The 27,585-nt window shown below is 35.1% G+C and overlaps 1 protein-coding gene across 2 annotated transcripts; it reads right to left on the bottom strand.

The window, feature by feature from the left end:
• Nucleotides 1-1,564: 1,564 nt before the first annotated feature.
• LOC138320822 (cullin-1-like) lies at nt 1,565-27,482 on the bottom strand. 2 transcript variants are annotated; one of them, XM_069264072.1, is made up of 20 exons: nt 27,357-27,482; nt 26,231-26,572; nt 24,985-25,162; nt 24,589-24,756; nt 23,232-23,373; nt 22,629-22,792; nt 22,165-22,327; nt 21,502-21,632; nt 21,204-21,311; nt 20,474-20,580; nt 19,345-19,393; nt 18,866-18,997; nt 17,239-17,362; nt 16,876-16,955; nt 16,153-16,284; nt 14,490-14,582; nt 13,112-13,227; nt 12,174-12,279; nt 3,020-3,133; nt 1,565-2,245 (listed from the first exon to the last, which is right to left on the bottom strand). In XM_069264072.1, the coding sequence occupies exons 2-20, from the start codon at nt 26,371-26,373 to the stop codon at nt 2,165-2,167; spliced, it is 2,331 nt and encodes a 776-aa protein (XP_069120173.1). In that variant the 5' UTR covers nt 26,374-26,572; nt 27,357-27,482; the 3' UTR covers nt 1,565-2,164. The 2 variants fall into 2 exon arrangements, with proteins under 2 accessions (XP_069120173.1, XP_069120174.1); XM_069264073.1 differs by having other exon boundaries at nt 27,322-27,465.
• Nucleotides 27,483-27,585: the final 103 nt, after the last annotated feature.

The raw sequence follows: 27,585 nt of genomic DNA, 5'->3' as shown, positions 1-27,585 counted from the left end.
ACAAATGACATAAAACATCAAATCCTGCTTTTAATACTGAAATATTCTACATAACGAGAAGACATACCATAATATTATTATCACGTTTGTCACTGTACAACACAAGCTATAACCTCGCGAAACCAGGTGACAATTTTGTTATAAAAATCTGTTATGTCATTAATTACACAAAAGTTTACTGTCAGAATGGTATTTAACAAAAAAGGAAAACAAATAATTTTACTTCAAGACCTTTCACTCTAGCATGCTCCTTCTATTTTTACTTTATCTATGAAATTTTCATACAACTGATCACACTCATACTAACCTTTATGCTATCACAGGTGTTGTTCCCCAATGCTAGGAAACCTTCTTTATTATCATTTTAGAATTAATCCTTTCTTTGGTTTTTATCCTCTGTTCTTTTTTTAATAAGACCATATAGGCTAAATGTTTATCAACTATCTTATGTTACATGCTACTTCAAAAATCAAATGCAAGATGTGTTTTGGTGATCTAGCCCAACCCTTTATAATAACTTCATATATACATTTACTATATTTATCAGGTCATAATATTGCAATAAAAAGTCACATTCCGGTATTAAACATTCCTTTCTGCAAGAAAATGCTATGTTGAAAAGAGAATTTGCGTTTACCAATGATTTCAATGTTATTTCAAACATTTGTAATCTGAATAATGTCTTTACTTTTATTTTAATCCGATATTTTTAGCGCAATATTTTCTCTGTTTAATTACAACAATTTAGAAATATAGTATTGATTGCTCAGTATGTGTTGTCATTTTGAAACCAATCAATATATTCATACATGAAACAATACATTTTCTAGCTCCAACTATATATTAGAGCAAGGTAGTTTCTTTCAAAAGTTAAAGGGCAATTTCAAAGTACTTAAATATCTGGGATTTTTGTCAATATGGTTATCTTTCTATTATTTTTCATTTGAAAGTTAATCATTTAAACATTTAAACATTTGTTAAACTATGTAACTCACTGTAAGTAGATTACAATGGTACAGTATTTTGTATTAACACGCATCACACAACCTAATTCTAATCCGCGGGACATACACATGCCCTATTTCAATGGGGACGTTCTAAGTACGTCGAAAACAATTATTAATGCAAGATAAAAACATCTTAAAAAATTAATAGCTTAATGTTTCGCACATTCATATATAGGAATTCGCGCTAATATACAAATCCCGGGGTGTTTTTTTTCCGTAGTCCCTACACTTGTAACTCAGAGTTTCCTGACAAAATATATAAATAATATGGAAAAAAATGCATACTACTGTAATGTACATAATCCAATAATACTGGTACCGTTATAAGGTCAGTATCTGCTAAATGTGAGACTTTTGCAATATTTTATACTGAATAACACAAATGTCTACGAATGTTTACAATATTACGTTAAACGTATGATTAATCAAATTTTAGAAGCCAGTCCCGTCACAAGTCCACCAATTGCTGTGACCCATGAACCGTGAAAAAGTACCAAAAATGGTACAGTAGTGAAAATGTCTGTATACATGCGGTTGGCATGTGATAATCCACTATGCAATGTCACATCTTCAGTGTATGGAGATGTTCGTCATCTCATTGTGAAATCCTGTTAAAGCACATATTCCAAGCCACAGAAAAAATACAAGCTTTCCTTACAATCTTTCACATCTTTCAGCATATCTATAAAATTATTCCACTTTTCATAATTTTGTTCCAGATAATTGTCATTATGTGATACCATGGTACATGTAAATGATACCGCATTTTAATCAGCACAGTCCTTTAAGAGATGGGAGGTAAATCTGCATTATATGTGCCTTGTACTTTTATTCATAACTCAAAGCAATCATTCTGAAGGATAACAATGCTTCTGTAGAATTCCCCCACAGAAATCTCTACGTCGCCCAACACACGAACCTTTCACCTACTGGTAACTTTTAGCTATTGTTGGTTGATGATTGAGAATACAGCGTGGATTCTCAGGTAGGTGTCCACACCGTTCAGAATAGTAAGAGAATAACAGATCAATCTGTCCATTTCTCGGTCCATCACAAGGAGAGACTGTGACATAGTGCAGGCGGAGAATCATTAAGCTAGAGAACTGTATGCGTCTTTCTGTCCTTCCACACGAGTGACATAGTGAAGCCGGAGATTGTTAGGCTAGATAACTGTATGTGTCTTTCTGTCCTTCCACACGAGCCAAGTATTCTTTCTCTATAAGGATGTCTATGCATTTCTGGAAAAGTTAGAAATTCAAAGTTAGTTTATTACAGGAATTTTAAATCATGATATCATTCAACAAATAAGAAATTATCATCCATCATCTTAATCCAGTAAATAGGTTCAAGCATCCATTTTTGGTTCTAACATCATACTAGTGACCTAAATATTGCTAAATACCAATTATAATTGAAATCAGAGGACATTTTTTTTTTTTGATCCCTGGCAACTAATAACAACCATTTTGGATTCCCAGACGTCTAATAACAGTGATATTCAGTGTTTACCAAAACTTCTAATAACAATTTTCATTGAAATTTGATGATTTCTAAATTCACATAATGGTGGTGATGTCCGATTTCCTGGTGAAAATTAAAACCTCTATTGCAAATCTACATACTATCACCTACATGTATACTATTGTCATGTGCAATTTCAAAACATCTTGGAAGTTTGGGGGAAGTTTCCAAAGACTGAATGTGGACAGACAGAGGGATACGGTGACTATAGGGCTTTCTGATGTAGGGCCTTAATAATATGGAATATTTTTTGTTTAAAATAACATTTTCGCAACTGAAAATTAAAGGTTCATAAAGAAATAATTTATTCTAATAAAGCCTTAGAATTGTGTTTAAATTATGTTTCAGCTACAGATGTTTAATAAGAGTTATCAAATTTTAAAATGTCGGAGAAAAGGACAACTCTTCTACTTCTGGAATCTCTTCCATCTAAAAGCTGGAAGACTTTCAGAAAAGAATTTCACTGTAAAGGATATCTAGAAGACAAATACCTTTATAACAGGAACACGAGGTTTGAATCGGGAAGATAGCTGGTTCAGAACTTCAGCCAGTAACTGCTGGTGTTTCAACATCTTTCTCATCTTCATTATCCTAACAATGGCCGCCTGTAGATGGGAAAAAAACCGAAAGGAGTCAATCAAATTTGTTTTGACTAAACAAGTGCAACATTCAGTAATCAATTTCAAAAGAGAAAACATAATCAGATATGTAAAATCTGTTTATAAAATTTATTCTGCAATATTTCTAGAATATATCAAAAATGTCTATGTCAGAAATAGTTATGGATCTCTAGAGTATACCATAGAAATTTCAGTTTAAAAAAAGTGTGCATTATTTTCCCTAAATCAATTTTACATTTACTCATCATGTTTCAAATCAGTTTTACAAACTTTTCTTGACAAATAATTTTATCCATAAGTTAGCTAGTTTAGCCACTAATGTATTGACCTCACACTTTGTATCAGTACTCGGGATTTTTGGCTATCAGTTTCAATATAATGGATTCCTATAGCCGGTCATCGTAACGCCTGTACTACTGAACGAGCCAACATGTTGATTCGACCTTCACAGAAATAGATAAGTACCAATTTAATACCCTTCATCAATCAACAAATACGTTAATTCCCATCTCATGGCTAATGTACCAATGGTGATTTATTGACTTTCTCCAGTACCACATACTCTGTATCTTGATACTTCGTATTGTTTACATTGCGGCTGCGAGTCGGCCTAATGCCATGTGGTAAATTCCCTCACCTTGTAATATTATACGTAAGCCATAAATAGTGGATAAACATGTAGGTTGTATAATGTGTAACTAACTATGTTGAGTCGGTCAATTAAGATTTTATACTTGTCCTTGTACTGACTACCACTCGCCGTTGTAACTTGACCCCATTGTTAAAGTACACGGAGATGTAGTAAACAGGCTAGTTTGAGTAAGCCGTGTGATACAATATTACAAGTCATATATAGTGGATAGATATACATGTTTTATACCACGTAATTAATTATGTGGAGCCTGTCAACTAAGAGTTATATCTGTACTGTATGAGCCCCACCACTCGCCTGTAACCTGTAACTTGACCCCATTGTTGAACAATATAAAATTTAGTGTATGTGGAGATTTAGTAAACATGCTAGTCTGAGATAGCTTGGGTTAAACAGTTTTTGATATAGGCCTACCGAATATTAGTAATTAGTAAACATCATCATGCTTCAGTAACATACGGCTATATCATGAAATAATTCATTAATAAACAAATTGATTTAAACCAATAGACTAGCTTGGTGATATATCGACATACATGAGCGATAAGAAACTAGACAAATTCCTTCAGAAGGCACGCCAGGATGAGGAATCACCACCACCTAGAACAGTGCGCGCTCCGATCCTTCTGACGGATAGCAAAGGGTATAGTCTATCTAATTGTGGTGTCAACAATTTCCCCTTGACAAATTGGTGTGAGGCGGGAGCGAACTCTGCCAGATTAGTAGACATCCTAAAAAGGAAACTGAGACCAGCTGTGGAGAAGGATGGCAGTGTGTTAGTCTATTTTTGGGGCGGTACATGTGACCTTACAACTAAGTACGGCAAACAACTATCTGTACGCAGTAAAGATGATTCTACAGTAGAAGATATTTTGCGACAGTACAATATCGCTTTAGACTTTGTTAATAAACAACCCAAGGCATTTATCAAATTCGTCGACTGTCCTTACATTTCCGTCCAAAGATGGAACGACTGTAAAGGAGTACCTAAAGAAAGCGATGAAACAGAAGATGCTGAGCTTCGGCGACAAGTGGACCTTCTGAATAACCATATTAATGAACTTAATGATAAACTTGCAGAGTCGTCAGTCAAAGTCAACAATCTTACTAAGAAAAGTAAAGGCGGTAAACGTGTAAAGAAAACATTCTATAGGATCAATTTCTCTCTGTACAGAGACGGTGTACACCCCGGCCCTAAGTTAGCCGAATCCTGGAAACAACTTATTCGCCTAAACATCAACAAGAGCTGTCAGGTACCAGAACAGGATATTCTCCAACTTGATACAGATGATGACAGTGAGAACATCTAACTAATATATTCGTCTGGTATATCACCTGGCTAATCTTGTATTTTGTATTGGTACATTAACTGTGTTCATTATACACAAAATTGCAAACAAAGCCGTTACTAGAGTATGAACATTTTGTAGTCTAATTAAGACCTTACTTATATTATTAGGTTTAAGCTTAATGGTCGGCATAGTAACTGTGCTACCCATAATCTATTTTAATACTTAATATGATGTCTTGTGTCCTGCTCTGTTCACCGAGTATGTAAATAGACAACAGACCTATCTGTTTGATATCACATTTACTATGTATATGTCAAGGTGTAGACTTGTGTTATTACATTCTGCCTACATGATATCCGTGCTAGTCTAGCTAACAGCTCATATTGTATATATGATAACTTGTTACTACTCATTAACTGACAGTCACGGAATCTTGCTAGTTGGGAAACATACTTTAACTTGTTGAATCAGATCAATCTTGCATCTATAATACATAGTTAACGTGAAACCTATCTACTATCTATGGTATACAGACCGGCATGGTATCCGTGCTAGTCTTAGTCAACTGGTCACACCTATAGTCCAGATAATTACATGCATAGGACTGTTTCGCGACTACTTACAATTTGACCGGCATGGAACCGTGCTAGTCGATTTAAGATTTCCGGTCTCGGATTGATATTCACCGAATCTGTGCTGTGGTATAAACTATCAACCATTACATCATCACATGGACCACCAAGGTATCCGTGCCATCTAACCAGTTAAAAATACATACTTTTTAGTCTGGAACATTAATTCATCAGTTTGTGTTGTATGTCTATAGAAGTTCGTTATCTTGACCGGCATGGAAACGTGCTAGTTGAGTGAACACATATACAACCTACTGTTAACTCTATACCTAACAATGGACCAATCTAGGAAGAGACCCTGCCCTTCTCCTGGAGGAGATGAGTGTGCAAGATGCGATGGGAAACTTTTAACCAGAATGTTTATAGTCTGTAGTGGTTGCAACTTGAACTTCTGTCCTATATGCGCTAACGTTAAAGAAAGCGTTGTGAACTTAGTCGCGGATGGAGAAATGCCAGGATTTAGATGGTCATGCTTTGCATGCACCAACACACTACCAACTCTGAACAACATCAGCAGAACTCTGTCAGAAGTCAAGGATACAAACAACAGACGCTTGTCAAATTTAGAGAACAAAACCGCTTTGCTCAATACCAAAGTACACACTCTAAAAATGGAGCATGACGACAAAATATCACAGCTATCTAAGGATATAGAACAGGTACGCCTAACAGCTGTTAATGAAATATCATCAGATATTGAAAAAGTCATTGATGGCAGAGTGAGAGAATTAGATGACAGAAGGAGAAGGAATACAAATATAATCATATTCAACATCCCTGAGAAAACCAGAGGAGATGGTCAACAGAAGAAAAAAGAAGATGAAGATGACATCCGACTTCTGACTTCGAAAATAGGTATAGCAGATTTAGAGTTAATTACACACTTTCGACTCGGTAAATATGATGAAACTAAAACCAGACCACTGAAAGTAATTCTAGGGAACAAGCAACAGAGGAAAAAGATACTAGAAAACGTTATGAACATCTCTAAGAACTGTCCATCACACCTTAAAAAAGCTGCTATTAAACGAGACCAAACTAGGCAACAACGAGAGGAATTCAAAGAAAAAAAGACTAAGAAGACTCCACTTCCTAACACTAGTCAAACAATACCAAAGGTGCTTCATCACACCCACTTAGAATTGGACACAGAAAGCACAACAGACTTGTCCTCAACAAGGCACAGTCTCCCGATTTTCAGTCCTATCGGGATAAATCACCATCTTCAGGATAACAATCTATATTCCGAGTCTCACTATTATAATCTTGACACCTGTCATGACATCGACCCTGATCAGACTATCCTTGGGAATGCTCCAAACATGCAATTGTTCGCTACATCAGGGCAACCTAGCAGTGCAGAATAGGAGAATAGTTTTACCACTGTACATAGTGATTCTTTTAACGACCTTCTCATATTTTATTCAAATGTAGACATTTTATCTACTAGCAAGATGGATGAACTTCAGGAACTTGTAGAAAAATCATTACCCAGTATAATCCTACTCACTGAAATCCACCAAAAAAATAAGATATTACCTCTGGACAACAGTTTTTATAAAATACCTGGATTTAGATGCTTCACCAACAACAGTGAAGGACGTGGAGTAGCCATTTATATCTCGGAACAAATGACTGTCCAGCAAGTAAAATTTACAACAACCTTTGAAGAGTACCTAGCTGTTGAACTCAAGTTGAGTAATGGTGACAAGCTACTTATTGTGAATATCTACCGTAGCCCCAACAGCACAGCTGAGAATTTCAGCTACCTAACAAACTTAATGAGAGAAATGTCAACTAGAAACGCAAAACACATTCTGATCACTGGAGATTTCAACTTTCCTGAAATAAATTGGACTGACTGGACAACATGTACGTCAGAAAACCATATATCTACTCGTTTCTTGGAGTGTGTTCGAGACACTTTTTTATACCAACATATCCATAAGCCTACCAGATATAGGGAAGGTCAAAATCCATCTATACTGGATCTAGTTTTTAGCAACGATGAACAGATTGTCAACGATGTTAACTATCTTCCAAGTATCGGAAGGAGTGACCATATTTTATTGTCTTTTAAACTGAGTGTATCACATAGTGATAATCATACTAAACAGGAGAGGAGGAATTATCACAAAGGGCATTACGACGCTATACGCGAAGAACTAACCTCTGTCAACTGGCTAAACATCATTCAAGTTGAGGACATGTCAACGACCCAAGCATGGAATGTTCTTGTTGAAACCATAACTAAACTAATTGAAGATAAAATACCCGTGAACAAGACATCCCCAGTTAGGAAGCGTTGGAAGCCCCATCTTGACAACGAAGCCAAGCAGTCCATCCGACAAAAAAGGCGGAAGTGGGTCCGATACCTTCATTGTAAAACAGAAAGTAACTTTAAAGTGTATCAGAGAGCCAGGAACACTGCAACACGACAGATCCGACGTTCACACTATCATTATGAAAAGAAACTAGTGCAAGACATCAAAGATAACAGCAAGCTCTTTTGGAAATATGTCGGAGAAAAAACACGAACAGGAATGTCTATAACCAACGTGGTAAAAGCGGATGGTACACACACCACTAACCACTATGAAACCGCCAATGAGCTGAATAACTACTTTGGATCAGTCTTTAACCCACCAGAAAGTGAAGATCCACCACACTTCCAAATGAGACCATATCAAACAGAACTTCATGATATCGAATTCGACAGGAGTTTAATTGAAAAAACTATAAAGAAATTGAACCCTAATAAATCTCCAGGGCCTGACGTCTTTCATCCTAAACTTCTTGTTGAAACTTCAAATGAAATATCACAACCCTTGGAAATCATATTCAGGAAATCTTTAGACGAAGGGAAAATTCCAGACGAATGGCGAATTGCAAATGTGACTCCTTTATACAAGAGTGGAAACCACAACAAAGTGGAGAACTACCGTCCAATAAGTCTGACTTCAATCCCAGGCAAAATTCTCCAAAGAATCATTAGGGACAAACTCGTAAATTCATATGGACGAGAACCATCTCTTCACAGAACATCAACATGGCTTTAGATCTGGTAAATCGTGTACTACCAACCTATTGGAGGTCCTTGAACATTGGGCAGAAGCCATAGAGAAAGGGAGTAATGTCGACGCTATTTATATTGACTTCAGTAAAGCTTTTGATAAAGTCCCTCACAAACATCTACTTAAAAAACTAAAGGGTTACGGTATCACTGGAAAAGTACTGAAGTGGATAGAAGACTTCCTATCCAATCTACAGCAACGAGTTGTTATTCATGGTGAAACTTCTGGACTAGTAGATGTGACCAGTGGTGTACCACAAGGTAGTGTCTTAGGTCCTGTTCTATTTCTGATATATATCAATGACCTGCCCGAAGTTGTCCAACATAGCACCATAAAATTATTTGCTGACGACTCTAAAATTTTTAGAAACAATAACAACCCCACCAAGTCTCAAGAACTTCAAGCAGACATAGACAGTGTAGTCATTTGGACTAGAGACTGGAAAATGGCCTTGAACACTAAACAAGAGGCCCAGAGGGCCTGTATCGCTCACCTGGTTTTTTGTTAGTAATTATCACAAGACTCAGACAATTAGAAAAATAAGCAAAATTGACTCCCAAAGTTTAATTTTGAATCACAACCATACAATGATGCTATTGATACCATACAAATATGCTATCCAATACATAGGTTCAGAGACAAAGTAATTTATATGAAAATAGTAGCCTAATTGACCTTTTGACCTCGCATCTATTGCCGTCTAAGGCCCAGGGGGTCAGCCCTATCATTTGTACAATTTCAAATCCCAACCCTATAAGGATGCTACCATTGCATTATAAGTGCTCTTCCATTCTTAGTTGCAGAGAAGAAGTCGTTTATATGGAAATAGCTAAATTGACCCCTTTTGACCCCACCCTTCAGACCCCCGGGGGGTCAGCCCCATCATTTGCAAAATTTTGAATCCAAACCCTATAAGGATGTAACCATTGCATTATGAGCGTAATCCCATGTTAAGTTGCAGAGAAAAAGTCATTTATATGGAAATTGACCACTTTTGACCCCGCCCCTCAGGCCCCCGGGGGGTCAGCCCTATCATTTGCACAATTTTGAATTCCCACACTATAAGGATACTACCATTGTATTATGGGTGCTATACCGTGCTTAGTTTCAGAGAAGAAGTCGTTTATATGGAAATAGCCAAATTGGCCACTTTCGACCCCGCCCCTCAGGCCCCCTGGGGGTCAGCCCCATCATTTGCACAATTTTGAATCCCCACCCTATAAAGATGCTACCATTGCATTATGGGTGCTATACCATGCTTAGTTTCAGAGAAGAAGTCGTTTATATGGAAATAGCCAAATTGGCCCATTTTGACCCCACCCCTCAGGTCCCCCGGGGGTCAGCCACATCATTTGTACAATTTTGAATCCCCAACCTATAAAGATACTACCATTGCATTATGAGTGCTATCTCATGCTTAGTTTCAGAGAAGAAGTCGTTTATATGGAAATAGCCAAATTGACCCCATTTGACCCCGCCCCTCAGGCCCCCGGGGGTCAGCCCCATCATTTGTACAATTTTGAATCCCCACCCTATAAGGATGCTACCATTGCATTATGGGTGCTATCCCATGCTTGGTTTCAGAGAAGAAGTCGTTTATATGGAAATAGCCAAATTGACCCCTTTTGACCCCGCCCCTCAGGCCCCCGGGGGGTCAGCCCCATCATTTGTACAATTTTGAATCCCCACCCTATAAGGATGCTACCATTGCATTATGGGTGCTATCCCATGCTTGGTTTCAGAGAAGAAGTCGTTTATATGGAAATAGCCAAATGGACCCCATTTGACCCCGCCCCTCAGGCCCTCGGGGGGTCAGCCCCATCATTTGTACAATTTTGAATCCCCACCCTATAAGGATGCTACTATTGCATTATGGGTGCTATCCCATGCTTGGTTTCAGAGAAGAAGTCGTTTATATGGAAATAGCCAAATTGACCCCTTTTGGCCCCGCCCCTCAGGCCCCCGGGGGGTCAGCCCCATCATTTGTACAATTTTGAATCCCCACCCTATAAGGATGCTACCATTGCATTATGGGTGCTATCCCATGCTTGGTTTCAGAGAAGAAGTCGTTTATATGGAAATAGCCAAATGGACCCCATTTGACCCCGCCCCTCAGGCCCTCGGGGGGTCAGCCCCATCATTTGTACAATTTTGAATCCCCACCCTATAAGGATGCTACTATTGCATTATGGGTGCTATCCCATGCTTGGTTTCAGAGAAGAAGTCGTTTATATGGAAATAGCCAAATTGACCCCTTTTGGCCCCGCCCCTCAGGCCCCTGGGGGGTCAGCCCCATCATTTGTACAATTTTCAGTTAGTAGCCCATAAGGATGCTACCAGCCAAATTTTGTTGAAATCCGACCAGCGGTTATGGAGAAGAAGTCGATTGTTGACGGACGGACGGACGGACGGACGGACGGACGGACGACGGACGACGGACGACGGACGACGGACGACGGACGACGGACGACGGACGCCGGACGCCACGGTATGGCATAAGCTCACCTTGGTCCTTTGGACCAGGTGAGCTAAAAATGCAAACACCTCAATATAGGCAATCTAGAACAAGACACGCATTATTCCTTCCCACAAAGTGAACAAATAGAGAAGGTACAGTGTGAGAAAGATTTAGGTGTACTTTTCGACAACAAACTTAAATTTAGTCAGCATGTTAGTCAAGCAGTTAATAAAGGAAATCGCATACTGGGTCTAATATTCAGGACATTTGTCTATATAGATATAACTATGTTCTTAACCCTGTACAAAAGCCTAATTAGACCTAACTTAGAATATGCAACCCAGGTTTGGTCTCCACTGCTAAAAAAAGATCAGATCGCTCTCGAAAACGTCCAACGTAGAGCCACTAAAAGAGTTCACTCTATTGAAAATTTACCATACCATTCAAGACTTAAAAAGTTGGGACTTCCCACCTTAGAATATAGACGTAAAAGGAACGATGTGATCGAAGTCTATAAAATTCTGAATGGTATAGATAAACTAGATAAAGATAAGCTATTTACAATGTCTTCAGCTAATACTAGAGGTAATAGTTTAAAACTCTTTAAGAAACAGAGCAGGACTAAAGTCACACAAAGTATATTTAGTCGGCGAGTGGTAGATTCATGGAACTCCCTTCCCAACTTCGTAGTAGAAGCCCCTACTCTGAACTCGTTTAAAAACCGACTGAACAATCATTGGAATTCAGTACCATGCAAGTTTTACCCCAGTTTTTATATGGCACAACCGGACAACTATTTAGTAAATGAACAAAACGCGCCACAACTAGCTGGAACCAGCTAACTACGGTGTCTAAGAAGAGGTAACAGGTAACAGGTAACAGTAAATTTCACATGTCAATGATCTACAAGTACGGACCTGTATTAAGAGCTTCCTATCCTCCTCTATATGTTTATGTGTAGCTTCCTGTTCTGTCTTCACTTCAGATTTCATCGGTACATTGATATTCACACGGAGCTTTTTACTGAAATAAAACCATGAATGTCAGCACTCAAGTCCAGTAAGAGTCTGGGCAATACCAGCGAAGCCAATTATTGTTCGTTTTGGTGACTCATACATAATGTTATAGCCAAATTACCACAATATAAAACTTCTAAAATTTAATTTTCTTCTTTTTTCCACTTATATATTTTACTTATTTTTCTACTTATATAAATTGTGATATAAACTCTCATAAATACCATTATGTGGTATCAGACAGACAGATTCTTTATTATAAATTTTGAATAATAAATAATATAAATATATATTTTAGTCATAAATATAACAGTTTACATGTATTATAAATATTTGTTTAACTCTTATTAATTATGTTTATTTCCAATGTATGTACTCACTTGCAGAATTTCAAACACAGAAAAGTTCTGTAAACCAACTTATTTCCACACTTTGAATTTTGCAGATTTTATGAACGATATGAAATGTGAAAATAAATCACTGCAAAACTGTAAAAAGTAGAACCTCAGAAATCTAGATCGCACTATTAAGTCGAACACATCTTTTGGTAAAAAAACCACCAAATTAAGTTGCCGTGAAAATAAGTTAATTCACATTACTTATTATATTTCACCAAGTTGATGACCGCACAGGTGCCTTGCCTTAGATTTTCTTACACAATTTCAGACTGATGCTGACAGATTTCTACTAAAAATTTACTCTTATTAATATGATCAGATAACACTGACTATCTCCCATATGTAACATCATGACGTCCGACAGATTTTACCAATCCATTTCATGATTTTATAATTCCCATCAGTGATAAACTGTCCAAACTCTCGTTAAAAACTACTTACTTTTTATAACCAAAAAATAGAGAGAGTTGTGTGGAGGGTATGAGAGTGTTCTCATCCTCTTCCGTCACCAGAAGTTTGGATTTCAGCAGAATCTGCAGTACTTGCACAAGTGTGTCCTGTAAACAGTAAAACCAGTTGTAACAAAACTCTGGAGGACAACAAAATCACTTTGTCATAAGTATGCTGTAGTTTGTTATAAACACATTATAGACATATAAGTACTTGTACAAGTGTCCTATAAACAGTAAAGCCAGTTATAACAAAACTCTGGGGGACAACAAAATCACTTTGTCATAAGTATGCTGTAGTTTGTTATATACACAAAGACAAACACATTGTGTTAGTAACTTAGTGTTATTTTGGACTGAAGAAGGTCCTATAGTGGCTAATTATATATTCCATAGAAATGTCTTTGATTTTACTTTGATTTAATTTTGATCTTTTCCCCCCGGATTATTAATATACTAGCTTTATATCCTTTTTACCTCATTATGTTATAAACACATTATAGACATATAAATATTTGTAGAAGTGTCCTATAAACAGTAAAACCAGTTATAACAAATTCTGGGGGACAACAAAATCACGTTGTCCTAAGTATACTGTAGTTTGTTATAAACACATTATAGACATATAAGTACTTGTACAAGTGTCCTATAAACAGTAAAACCAGTTATAACAAAACTCTGGGGGACAACAAAATCACTTTGTCCTAAGTATACTGTAGTTTGTTATAAACACATTATAGACATAGAAGTACTTGTACAAGTGTCCTATAAACAGTAAAACCAGTTATAACAAAACTCTGGGGGACAACAAAATCACTTTGTCATAAGTATACTGTAGTTTGTTATATACACATTATAGACATAGAAGTACTTGTACAAGTGTCCTATAAACAGTAAAACCAGTTATAACAAAACTCTGGGGGACAACAAAATCACTTTGTCCTAAGTATACTGTACTTTATTATATACACATTATAGACATAGAAGTACTTGTACAAGTATATCCTGTACATGAAGAGTACATACACACATTAAATGTCATATGTATATATCATCTTTATTATCTAATGGGAGAAGACGGACTACACTTGTGCCGTATCCCATTTGTATAAAATGTGCAAATAAAATATGTTTAAATAAAAAAAAAAATGTACTTTCGATTCTGAAATATTCCTATAACTTTCTAATCTCTTTGTATATGATATGATATACAATATTGTGGCATTGCAAGATCAGGAATGATGTCAAAATGAACAGGTTGGTAACAGTAATTACACCCCTTTATACGAGCTACCAGTTGCAGTTGTTGATAGTCGGTAATGTCGTTTTATATTTGATGTTTTATGTTTTGATTTGGGCGTTATACATACCATTTTGATTTGTGTACTTTCTTGTACTTGTTGTACAGACATTGAGTCTGTACTGTTGAACTGTAGAAGGACGGCAATTTGAAAAGTTGATGCCTGAAACATAACGGATAATCATGCTGTAATTACAAAGGCATTTTTCTTCTTGTTTCTCAGGCCCGCCCGCATCCAATATGAACCCCCCGCACCACTCACTTTTTATTGAAATCAAAAAAATAAAAACGTCCGCGCCGAAAAATAAATTCCGGAAAAAAATCCGACGTTGGTTCCCGCATTATCCGGAACTTGACCGATCCGTGTTTTAGAATCTCCCAAATCAGATCATTGAAACGTTTGTTTATCCTTTAGAAGCTTGTGATTGCACATGGTACACGGCAGCAATAATGATTTCGCTTCAAATATCTTGTGATTGCACATGGTACTTTACCCTGGACAATCATTTCGAATTATAGTGATACTTGTTCGTTTGGCGAACTCTACAAAGGTCTGTGCGATGGATCGCTTGGTCCCGACGACTGGTCATTTCCGCCAAAATTCGCGGATCATCATGTGTCGGCTGCTATCGGCAAACGGAAAACTGACGTTTTTGACAAAGTTATGATGTCTTCAAAGGTAAATGATGAAGCAACGAAACTGTTTGGACATTATGTCAGAATAACGTTGCACGAGGTGCAACGGTCATCGGCATCTACATCTGAAAACAATGTCAAAACTGATCATGAAAATGAATGTCGGAATAAAACAGGTGAGAAAAAACGGAATGCTTTCCAAGTTCTCATAGATGCTGGTAGAAAGCTCACATTGCCGAATATGTACAACACAGACAACAAAATCCGAAATAGTAAGCATCTCCAATTCAACAAGTTTGTGTCAACACTTCAGAAAGCCCAGCTGGGGTTTCTTATCAGTAAACTTTATATATTGCCCTATGTGAATTTTGAAATAGACAAACAAGCTCTTAAAAGAAAGAGAAATGTGTGGGAGGAACGAAAGGGGAGCAAAAAGACCAAATCTTAAAACATAGGGAGTCCTGATCACTTGCTTATGTACATCTGGCTAACATTGAACATAAAGTTGTATTTCAATTGTTTTTCAATTTAAATTGTAAGTTTAATACCAGAAAATAAAGACAATAGTTTAATATTAAGATTTCTTTATTCATTTTATGCATTTAACAATTGACACAATTTCAAATCACATGATTCATGTATATTATTATGTGACTGAGAAAAAAAAAAAAAAACCTCCCTCATCACATTTTTAGGTAGTAAAAAAAAAAAAAAAATAGCCTCCCCTCCCTCATCTTTTTTTGGAAAAATGTGCCTGAGAAACAAGAAATTAATTTTGTGCTGTAATTACAAAGGCATTTTTCTTCTCGTTATCAACAAACATGAATTTTGTCCATGCTGATTTGAATTAGCAAATATCCCTTCTTTTTTTTTTTCTTTTTTTTTTTTTTAAACTTTCAAATGTGGATTTTTGGAATATTTGAACCCTGTTTTTGTAAATGTGAGTTACCTTGTGCTTATTATGGAACATTTCATGAAAGTTATAAGTGACAACTCTTCCCAGGTTATACTACCACAAACTGGAATAACATTGCAATGTGGATTACCAAATAACTGTAAATCATTAATGCAACAGATTTTACAAACTCATTACACACCTGTAAAGTATAGCGGTTTTTGAAGCAGTGTGTTACCAGCTCTCCTTTGGACATGTGGTACAGCCAATTCAATTTCCGACCACTATGTCGGTTGCTGTAGAAACATGTAAATCTTTGGAAGCTTCTTTCCATCTGAAAGCAAATTAGGGAAGGAATACTTGTATATAAATGTTCTCTCAGATTTAATATCCATCGCTTTGAAATCTTCACAACAATATGTCACCATCCATCACATTGGTCAAATACATAACGTTTCATTGTTCTCTTGATAACTTAGTAAAGACGGCTTTTAAGAGGTATCACATATTCAGAACATTATGTTGTCACTCAAATAGTGTAGTAACCAGAATACCATGTTGAAAAAAGATGGCAGTCATTGAAAAATCCATGAACTAGTTGGTGTAACATTTATCAATCAACCAGATCCCTATTTCCTGAATTGAGCAATATGTAAAGAGAACATTCAGTGGTGGGAGCTGAGATTTGTAGTTGTGGATGGATCCCAAATATGATTTCTACCTCATACTAAAGTACTCCTAGTGCACTCAAAACTTCAAACTTTTTTGGGATATATAAGTTTTTGCTTGGTCCCTTATTTCTTCACAATATAACAGTTCTAACAAATCATTCCATGATTTGATGTTTTCCTGCTAGTCCCATGAACTACATAACTTCAAGCTTTGACTGAATATTAAACTAAAGAGGTTACTATTAATGGCTTACCTCCTGTGGTAAGGAGAACGCTGATGAAGACTGTTGGAATGGCCAGGATCCCGAACTTAATACTTCTATACTGAAGTCAACTGGAAAGTAACACAACCTTGATGCATTACCTGTATACTACTTATAATTACCATTATCTGGTTATATATGAACTGCTAGTCAAATAGCATAAATGTTTATAGATCTGCTGTATACTATAAAATGGATATGGAATATTTCATTAGAACTGTATGTGAAATACATTTATTTGCTTTAATTCAGTGAATATCATAATAAAATGTGTCTATTATCTTTTATGTTATATTTTAACAATACAAGATTTAATTTCAAAAGAAACAAATTATAATTTTATATTGTACTCACTGTCCAGTTCATCCTCCGATGATTTTTTAAGATGTTCTTTGAACTGATCATTAAGCTCCTTGCTTACGCTGATGTCTTGGAACATGCGCTGCAACTTGGATGTGTACTCAAACCCACAAGCTTGCTGTTATGCAAATAATAATATCAATATTACAAACTCATAAACTTATTTAAAAGATATTTACATCTGAATTAAAATTACAATCAAACCTCGTTAACTCAACGTCAGATAGCCTATCTTAAAACTGAGTTATCATATCTTCCTATTAAAAGATTAGGACCAGCATAGTACTTTATATCAAGCATGGAGTTTGAATACAGTCAAAACATGTTTATCAAGAACACCCAAGGCACAAAGGAAAAATGGTTTTGATAAAGCTAGTTGTTCTTTATTTACAGGTTGAATTGTTTTGAAATTGGTTATTTGGGACCCTAGAAATGTGGTCTTAATAAGCAGGTTGTCCTTATACAGAGATTGTCACAAAGGTAGGTTTTACTGTACAAGGTCAAGGTTAAAATATATTGTAATTCATCGCTCTCACTGACACGAATAATGAATGCAGGAAGTGTTAGTGTGGGAGAAAACCAGAAAACCCAAAGAAAACTAAGTTGGTTTGCCAGGTGACTGTTTTTACCCAATCCAAGCCATCTATGTAAAAAAAAATGTTGGCGACAAGCTTTCTGGCTACCCAAAAATATGACACGTCAGGGGTGTAAAAATTTATTTCAAAGCACTAGCCCAGGGCTAGTAGACACCAAAATTTCACTAGCCCGGCCTTAATATTTACTAGCCCAGCGAAGAAAAAAAAATGGAAAATTTGTAATACTGGTACCTGTTTTTTTTATATAAAATTCAAATATTTTTAATTGAGTGAGTTTTTTATTATTATTTGAATCTACATTTTTTTTTTAATTTAAATTCAAATAAACATTAAGAAAATCTTTAATCTGTGTTATTTCTAGAAGACAATTTTCAGATTTTTTTTTTAAATCCTGAATCCGGATTCCGGATTCCCGACCTTTGACCCGGATATTAGAATAACCATAACAAATATGGCTGCCTGTTGCAGCATGGCTTTGCTGCCGACTTTTTGAGGAATAGATTCCAGTTCTTTAACATCGTTTTTGTAACTATTAAATTTTACTGATCTGATAGCTTAGATGACTTATTTGATGGTTTGTATATTGTTTTTCTAGAACGTGTGTTGCAAATTACGTAACTTTCACATGAAATGCTATGCATCACTAGTCACTGTGATGATCGGGAGGTCTACTGTAAGTTACCTGTCTACAGTCGTCAATAAATTAGACAACATGACTCCAGATTAAGATTTAAAGTTAGACACGAATATTACATAGAATTGCAATGTTCTAAAGTGTTATTTTGACTTAATTTTTGATGTTTTTTATTTTGAAATATCTTTGAAAAAGTCACTAGCCCCGGGCTAGTATGGCTAAAATTTCCACTAGCCCAAGCTGAAAATTTGGTAGCCCCGGGCGTCGGGCTAGTGGATTTTTACACCCCTGCACGTGAAACAAAACAGCATTTTGTATTTTACATGTAACTTAATATATTTCAACAATAAATGTGTAATGATTGATGGATAAACTGATAGAAGTGACTGACCTTGAGTTTAGAGATCATGCTAGCCTCAGCATCATCACTAGCAGACATGTGCTGTACAAGTCGCTTGGCTAACATCTTGCTGTAGAACTTCTGGAACACATCTTTGTCCTCAATGTACTTGAAAACCACCATCTAAATACAACAAATTCCTCATGTAAAGAGTTTTAAATGACAAACATTACATTTCTTTTTATCTCACCTAGTATGCTGATTTGTGTACATTGTTCATAAAGTAATTAAAAACTTTCAAAGTATAATATTAAAAAAACCACCAACTTAATAGAAATCAATGAAACCCAGGATTTTAGCAATTGGATTCTTACAATAAGTGAAAAACATTTTACCCCGGTACTTCAAAATTTTGACAAAGTGTTGAAAGTTTATATTAAGAATATTTAGGAGAAAGATTCAATATTAATTTGTATAAAATTAAATATCCTGAAAATTCCCATTTTAATCTATATATGAATGAAACTCACCACTTGATTTAAAGTGTCCTCAAGTTCTGCTTCTTCTGGATTCTTTGAACTGAAATTAAAACTCATTTGTTAATTTTTTGTACTAATGCATTCATCACAAATCCAGATCTATCATATTTGAAATTTTTACAGATTTATTTTCGATATGATGTTTTTTTTCCAGAATGGCAAACCAATATCAAATATTTCAACAGTGGACCCATGTATTAAGAAAAAGAAGGAAAACATTCAAAACAGAACTTTTCAATGATAACTGAAACTACATAGTAATATGCTGATCATTTGCTTTAAAAAAATCATGAGTATTTTCCTGAATGTTTCACCAGGAATCAAATATCAAACAACAAATCATGGATTGTAGAGATTTCTGTAACAACAGATAGGAGAAAAAACATCTGCTTTATAGTTAGTTAAGATATCACTTCATACACATAGGATTATTTTAGAAGAATATTCCCATGGTTTAGTAAATGACTATGCATGGTTTGGGCCATTTTTTGGCCCCCAAATTCATCAAATTTTAAAAACTATAATTTAGTATCTAAATTGTTATATTTGACATATTCTAGTATATCCCTAAATTAATTGTAATGATAGCTTTCTAATTTTTCAGCTTCAGTTGCCCTGGTAACAACAAGAAATATGAATAAATTATGGAAATGTGGAAATTTTGACATTTTGGCCATTTTTTGCTAAGTTTCTGTTGAAGAAATCATAGAGCACATCCTTGAACAAACTTTATATTTCTCCTAAAGATGTAATGGAAGTGAATACATATTCTCGGTAAATATTAAGCTTGTAAAAGGATGCTCTCTGTAGTTTCATAGACAAAAACTTAGCAAAAATGGCCAAAATTGTCAAAATTTCCACATTCTCATTACTTATACATATTTTGGATGGTTACCATGGCAACTACAGCTGCAAAATTATAAAACAGTTATTATGGTTAAATCAGGGATGTACTAAATATGTAAAATACAACAAATTAATCACTTAATAACAGTTTTGAAAATTTGATGGAATTGGGGGTCAAAAACGGCCCAAACCATACATAGTCCTTTCCAGAATTACCAAATATATATGGTGTCAGTTTTATAATATGATTCTGCTAACTGATCTATTTGCGTACCTCTTTTTAAGCAGGAGATCACAGTAGCGAGCCAGCAGCTCTGGAGATTTACTGGATGCGTTGGCTAACTTAGTTACTGAGTTATTGTTGATGAACCTGCCACATGCCTGAAATAAACAATCAAATGTCATACATATAACCTAGTAGTAGATCATCAGTCCGTACTTCATACACAGGATTCAGTCAGAGATTTTCCTATTAAGCTAAGAATGGTCCCTTTCTGATTCACAAACATCATAATGCATACCTAAGTAATCACAATGACTGCCTGTCTTAAATACATTTTTAATTCAATCAAATGCTATAAATTTACTTACCAGGAAATTATATATCAGGTATTCCTTTTTCATATTTTTCAGAAAAATAAACATGAAATTTGTTCACAAAATAATGATGACACAATCAATACCCCTGTTAGGGAGATAAGTAAGTAATATACACTGCCCTCCAAAAGTTTTGTTACATATGCATTAATTTTCAAGCAATTTATATCTGAGAAAACTATCGAAAAAACCAAAACATGAGTATAGAAAAGATAAATAAGTCGATTTATGAGCTTTTTGCATATTGGTAAAACTGCAAGTGTATCAAAACTTTTCAAGGGCAGTGTATATGCAAAGACAAAATTCTGAAAATGTAAACACATCATTGTCAAAACAATATAAATCATTATAGCAGGTTGTGTCTGAGCTTACAAAATATTCATTTCTATCCTTTTTCATAGTAGTACCTTATCCAGGGCAGCAACAAATCCAGCATCATTACTAAAGGCCGTCATTACAAGAGCATGGTACTTCTTGTGGACATCCAGAATAGTCTGAACGTAGACCTTGGGGTCCTGGAACAAAACAATCATAATCATAAATACCTAGGGAAGCAACAAGGCATAGGGCACATGGAGAATGTGTCGGCAGACATTGGAAGGATAGATATGATGGACAATATGGAACTGTTATGTTATTGGAAAATTATACAACATTTTGATGCTTGCTCCCCTGTAATATGGCACTTTAACGCTAGAAACTTACATTGAGAGCTGACTCGCCACACTTGTCAATGGCCGCAACACCCTGGTTATAAATGTGTGTTTCCAGGAGAGATTTTAGTTCCCCAAGGCCATCTTGAATTCTGGAAACCAGCTGATACATACGACCCAGGTCTGAAACATCAACATCATCCATAATTAATTTTTATGTTATTGAAATCTTTTTTGAATCTTAATACATTGCTTCTTTTATACACTTAGCTTTTAAAAGAATTAATTGTTTTTGTGTGTGTTTATGTTGACAACATGAGAAAACATATTAATTCAACTAATTACAACTCAAGATTTTTTTTTTTTTTTTTTAAATTCAAAGCAGCTTAGTGTTACAGTAGAAGATGGAGCACAAGCATTTTACTTGGGTCAAGTTTGGAAATATGGGTACGTTTAGTAAAATTAACCCAAGAATCTTTTCTGTGTGCAATAAAAAAATTAGCAACCAAACGCATTGCAAACAAGAAAAATAAATAGTCTTATGAAGTTATTTTGGTAATAAAACTTGCAGATCAAGTTATACTTCTGGGTGTTTTTATGTGCCAGTAAACAACTTAATTAAATACTGAACCTTTACTGCTACTAGAGCAATATATATTGACAAACTACAGAAAGTGTACAACTGAAATTAATAAAAAATAAAAAGAGATGTTACCATCATTTTTGTCATCATCAAGCAGATTTTGGAACTCATAATGGAAAATTTCCAGGTGTTTCTCTATAAGAACCTTCTCACACTTTCGGGCTAAGACGTCCTGTGTGCTTTCATGAAGATACAACTGGACCCGCTTTTGCTCTTCCATCAATCGAGCTTCCGCCTAAGTTTAACAGAGAACAATTTCAAGAAATATTAACATGAAAACTTTTTTTTCAAATCAAAATGTTATGAAATTTAACTTTAGTGTTTTTTGTACATCACTGCATGAAACCATTTATGTACTGAACTCTGATGACTCAGGACCTTGCTTAACTTCAAATAAAAATTCTGCTCTAAAGATGCATACTTTATGCAAAATTATTCATATTTCAAAGCTTTTTATTTATATTTCAAAACCTTTTTAATGTATAACTACAACTTTCTAGTTTATAAAACATAACTTGCATTCTTAAATAACCCACCTTTTTCATATATTCTGTGACAGGATTCTGACGTAGAAATTCTGTGCTCTCTCGAGTGAAGAACCTTTCAGTGTCATCAAGGAAAGGCGACTCAAAGTTCTCTTTGTACACAGTTAACGTTGGACCCTTTGCTGTTGGGTCTTCCTCATTGAGACCAAGTTCCACTGATAATGGCAACATAAATAATGTAGATTCAATCTTTTTTTTAAAAATAAATTCATAATTTTTTGCAACATCTAAATCTAATTATTTTTCACAGCAAAGTATTGTCACATACTTTTTCTTAACCGTTTTGCATATTCCAATTTTTGCAGTACCAAACAGTTTTTTTTCTTTTTCTTTTTTTGACAATAGAGAAAATTTCATTTCATATTTGTTGTTAGGGCAATGATATTTGGTAATTGGTATGCCTTATTCATCATGTTTCAAAACAGGGAAATGATATCAACTATTACATACCGGTAAATAGACCATACCAATATCTAGCCTAATTAGAATACAGTTTTAACGCCTTAATAATAACTGCTGCAACACTATGATCCCTTATTCACATTACAACAGAGAATTAAAACTTATTTATCATAACTTTTAGAATGTACTCACCATAGCAGTTGATAACTCCACTCACTAGCCCAGTTTTGATAGTTTCTCCATTTCGTTCTTTCTCTATCAACTTTAACACAGCATTAGTTACTTGTTTGTTTAGTGGCTTGAACAAGTTGTCCTTCCAAGTAATAAGAGCAAGCTGTAAAATTTAATGTTTTAAATCAACCTTTACACAATGTGATGTAGCTACCTTTATACTAGTATCGTATGGGATATCAGTTCAAAGTTTAACATGAATTGTCAAATTTACTGTATGTTGGGCATAATTTTTAAATTATCTGATTGCTCAGCTCTAAACAACAAATCTAATTCATATTACCTTTGTACATATCAATTTCTGCATAAATTCTTAGTCTAAAGTCATAATCAATGTCATAATCAAAGCCAAAATAATAGCTTTTAATTGTTCTGAAGAAACTTGCTTCAATTAAATAGAAAATCTCTTCACAAAACCTATTGATGACCAATGAAATTCATATTTCAATGACTTTTCTGGATTTTTCTTCCGGGCAGGTGACCCTTGACCTTTTCATGTCCGTGGGACCGTGACATAGACCAAACCCCAGCAAGCTTATATAGCTAGGTGAAAAGCTAATGGCTTAAATTAACCACTACATCATTTCATCAACAGTTCAAATTACAATTAAAGGGACAATTCAGTCTAAGAGTACATTAAAATTTGCATATATATCAGAAACAAACCAGTTCTAATGGAAATAAGATTTAATAGTTGGTTTTACTGTGATATGCCAGAAAAGCCCACTGTAAGGAAATGTATGTGAAATGTTCAAACTCGCCATTGCACATTGTGGTCGGACGTCTTGTATGCGGAACCCTGGCCCTTGCCAGTGTAGTAAAGAATTTTTGGTCAAGAACTACTCAAATTGCTTGTTCAGTAGCGTGTTTACGTTTATGTTTTCTAAATATAATTTCACCAACTCCTCAGTGGTTATATTGCATTTCATTTTCGTACGTAACTTTAGATCAGGTATGGGTACAGTATAAATGTTATACCTGCTTAATCCTATTGATCAATGATTTGGAATTTCGACAGTATCAATCAAAATATGTAACAATATCGTGGAATTTGTCAATATTTCTTGTTATGTGTTTCATTAGGAATATAGAACAATACAATTATGTCATATTTTGCTTCATGGTTATGTTACAGAATTAGCCTCATTGAATTGTCTCTTTAACATACATGTTATTTTAACCATTTTAAATATAACACCATTTTAAATATAACTTAACTAATACACCTATTGCCAAGGATTACCGTTGTTCAATAACTAAGAAACAAGACATGCTTTAGTTAAACCAATTAGAGCTATATTCCCGTTGTGATACCTACTGAATAGATTTCATAGATGCCCTTGGTGCCCTCATCACACTCCCGACGAACCCAGTGTCGATTTAGGTAGGCACACACACCATTCAATACTTTACTTGAGAACTGATAGTCCTCCCATTGCTTTGTGTAAAATGACAACACCTGTTCATCCAGCAGATCTTGACCATTCTGTAAACACAAGTAATTCTTCTTTATCCTGGTCTGAAGGCAGTGAAGCTTTAGGTTACAAGGAGGACTATCAAAACATGTTATAAACAATTTTTTATAAGAGAAACCTAAAGTTGTGATCATATTAAGTCATATCAATAATAATTCACGGAGACTAACTTCGATCGCGAAAAATTCCTGAAAGTATAAATGCAAATAAAAATTGGTTTACAGTATATATAAACTCACTGTTAACAAGTTGACAAGGTATGACTTCAGAAACTCCCGAAGTCTTTTATATAACTCCAGACCAACAAATTGTGCTCCCCCTGTAGGAGGTTTTTGACGCCGACCAGCAGGTCCTCTGGCTTGCTGTTGACCACCTTGACCAGGATTATGGACACTGGTACAATAATTATAGACATGTCTGGACAAGGTCAAGGATTATACATGTTAACCAGAAATCTCAGTACAAACATGGCCAATTTCAGAAAATATATCATATTCATTTATTCATTTCAAAACTGAACTAGAATAGGTAACTAGTTTATATATGTAGCTGATATCGATGGTGGTATAGTTCTTTGGCATCTCCTATAATTGTTCTATTTAGTAAGCTTTTGAACTACCATAAACAAAATGTATATCCAATAACTGACGTAGCAGCTGGCAGATGACCAATGCCTCCAACATTCCAAAAGATCATAGATCTGCATTCATCAATCATTTTTGGGATCTCCCACACACACACTATTCTGGAAATGGGGACAGAGGCTTTGATTTTGTAAATATGATAAAATATTAATTAAATCGTACTCTGACTGATGAAAAACTTAAATACAGAAATATTTAAAGCTTTAACTAACATATTCATCCAAAATGTTTGGATAATTTTCAAGTTATTTTGATTCAGAAAATTTTTAAGCTAAACCTAACCTTAACTAATTCATCCTGATGAAGACACTATGAACATTCTGCAACTTTAAGCACTAGTCTGATGCCCATGACTAGTTGTTTTACGGCTGGACTAGTGCCAATTGTAATGAACTAGTCCTATTGGACTAGTGGCCGCTCCTAAACCGATTAAAATTGGTAAATACTATATTTATAAGAGTGGTAGTCAATTGCATTTTTCGACACATTTTGAGTGCATTCTTATATGCAACTCTTTCTGTCCAGTGATGCATCATTTTGTGAGAATTTGCATTCAAGAACGCATCTAGACTAATTTTGGTAAAAAATTCAAACTGATCATGACTGAAGTAAAACTGCTGTATATTTCATTTGGACTAGTGATTAAATAGTCGAACTAGTGAAATTTTGGGAATACTAGTCCAAATGACTACCAGTGAAAAGTAAAAACGTCACAGCCTGTATGAACTCATTGCTTCACATGTACACAGGGCATCCATTAACCCAAGACAAAAATAAGTCAGTTACTGATGTGTGCTGTTTACCATGAAATTCAAATAATTCATATGTGTAAAAAGGATACGTATACAGTTCCATGTACCGGTTCTTGGCCATACTCTGACGTCTGTAAACATGTTGAATGCCACCTCTTAAATCATCCCAGATCTGATCCAATCCTATCTGCCTTAACCCGTGAGGGTTTTGTGTTCTCGATGATCCAGACATATTAATTTGGAAAGTTTATCACAATGATTAAAAAAAATAACTTATATTTAATAAATCTAGCACAACAAAATAATAACAACCAGCGATACAAAATTCTGTTGATCCCACTGGTAGTCCCAACAAAACAATTTCCAGGGGTTAAGATTTTTCTTCAGCCACACTTTGCCATTATAGACTATCCGTGGTTTACTGGAGATGTCTGAAATAAAATATCATCTCATAATTTTACTGATATTATAATCTGACAATTAAATACTGACACATTTTTGACATTGTTATTTAGCTGATATCAGACAATCATGCATAATCTTGACATACTATTAACATATGTATACTAATTATTAAAATAATTAAAAACCTTAACCAACAACATCCTCATTTTCTCGAAATTTTAAATCCTTCCATTTTCTTGTACGTGTATTGTTCACTTAAGGACTACGGGAAAATAATATGAAAAGAAAACGACTGTAGGCCTACATGATCACATTAATCAATAAGACACAACTAATGTAAATTTCAATATAAAATGAAATTTCAAGGATCCAGAAATCTATATAAAACAAAGAGGGGCCATTGAACTAGCCCATTATTAAGAACGACCCATTTAATAATAACGATAGCTGACTGTGGTTTCAGAGAAAGGTGTGGGGGGGTGCATTGGATCGAAAATTTTGGTGATCACGATAGTAATTGATTTTCGCTGGGCACAGAAAATCGTGTCAAACTCTTAATATAAAAATGTTTGTCTAAAAATAAACATTACTTCGATATTTGACAAGGAATGACTCGGGATAAATTGAAAAATAGCTATTTATAATGGAAGCTGAGTCACTCAAATGTTTGTATATTGGCATTTTCAGTGAACAATATGGCGACCAAACAAAAAAGGAATTTCGAAACACAAATGTAATTTTCATATATCAATCTATCGTTTTGTATACAACTTACATATTGGAAGTTTATAAAAATAACCATCATCTTACAATCAAAAGCGTCTCCTTGAAATCCATTTCAGCGCTATAAAATGTTATTCTAGTCCCGCTGTGAATGTCCTAGTTTTCCCACACGGTCGGACCATTTCCCTCTTTTTTAAATCCAGTTATTTCCCTTGTACGGAAATATTCACCGCTAGGTGGAGTAGAATGTAGTAAATAATCGATAAATAAAAATAAAGTAGTAGGACACACACCTCGTTCATTAAGCCTTAAACTG

This window comes from Argopecten irradians, chromosome 4, assembly GCF_041381155.1.
Source record: "Argopecten irradians isolate NY chromosome 4, Ai_NY, whole genome shotgun sequence".
NCBI lineage: Eukaryota > Metazoa > Mollusca > Bivalvia > Pectinida > Pectinidae > Argopecten > Argopecten irradians.
Note: the sequence above shows the minus strand (reverse complement) of the source record. Positions and strands in the feature narration are given on the sequence as shown.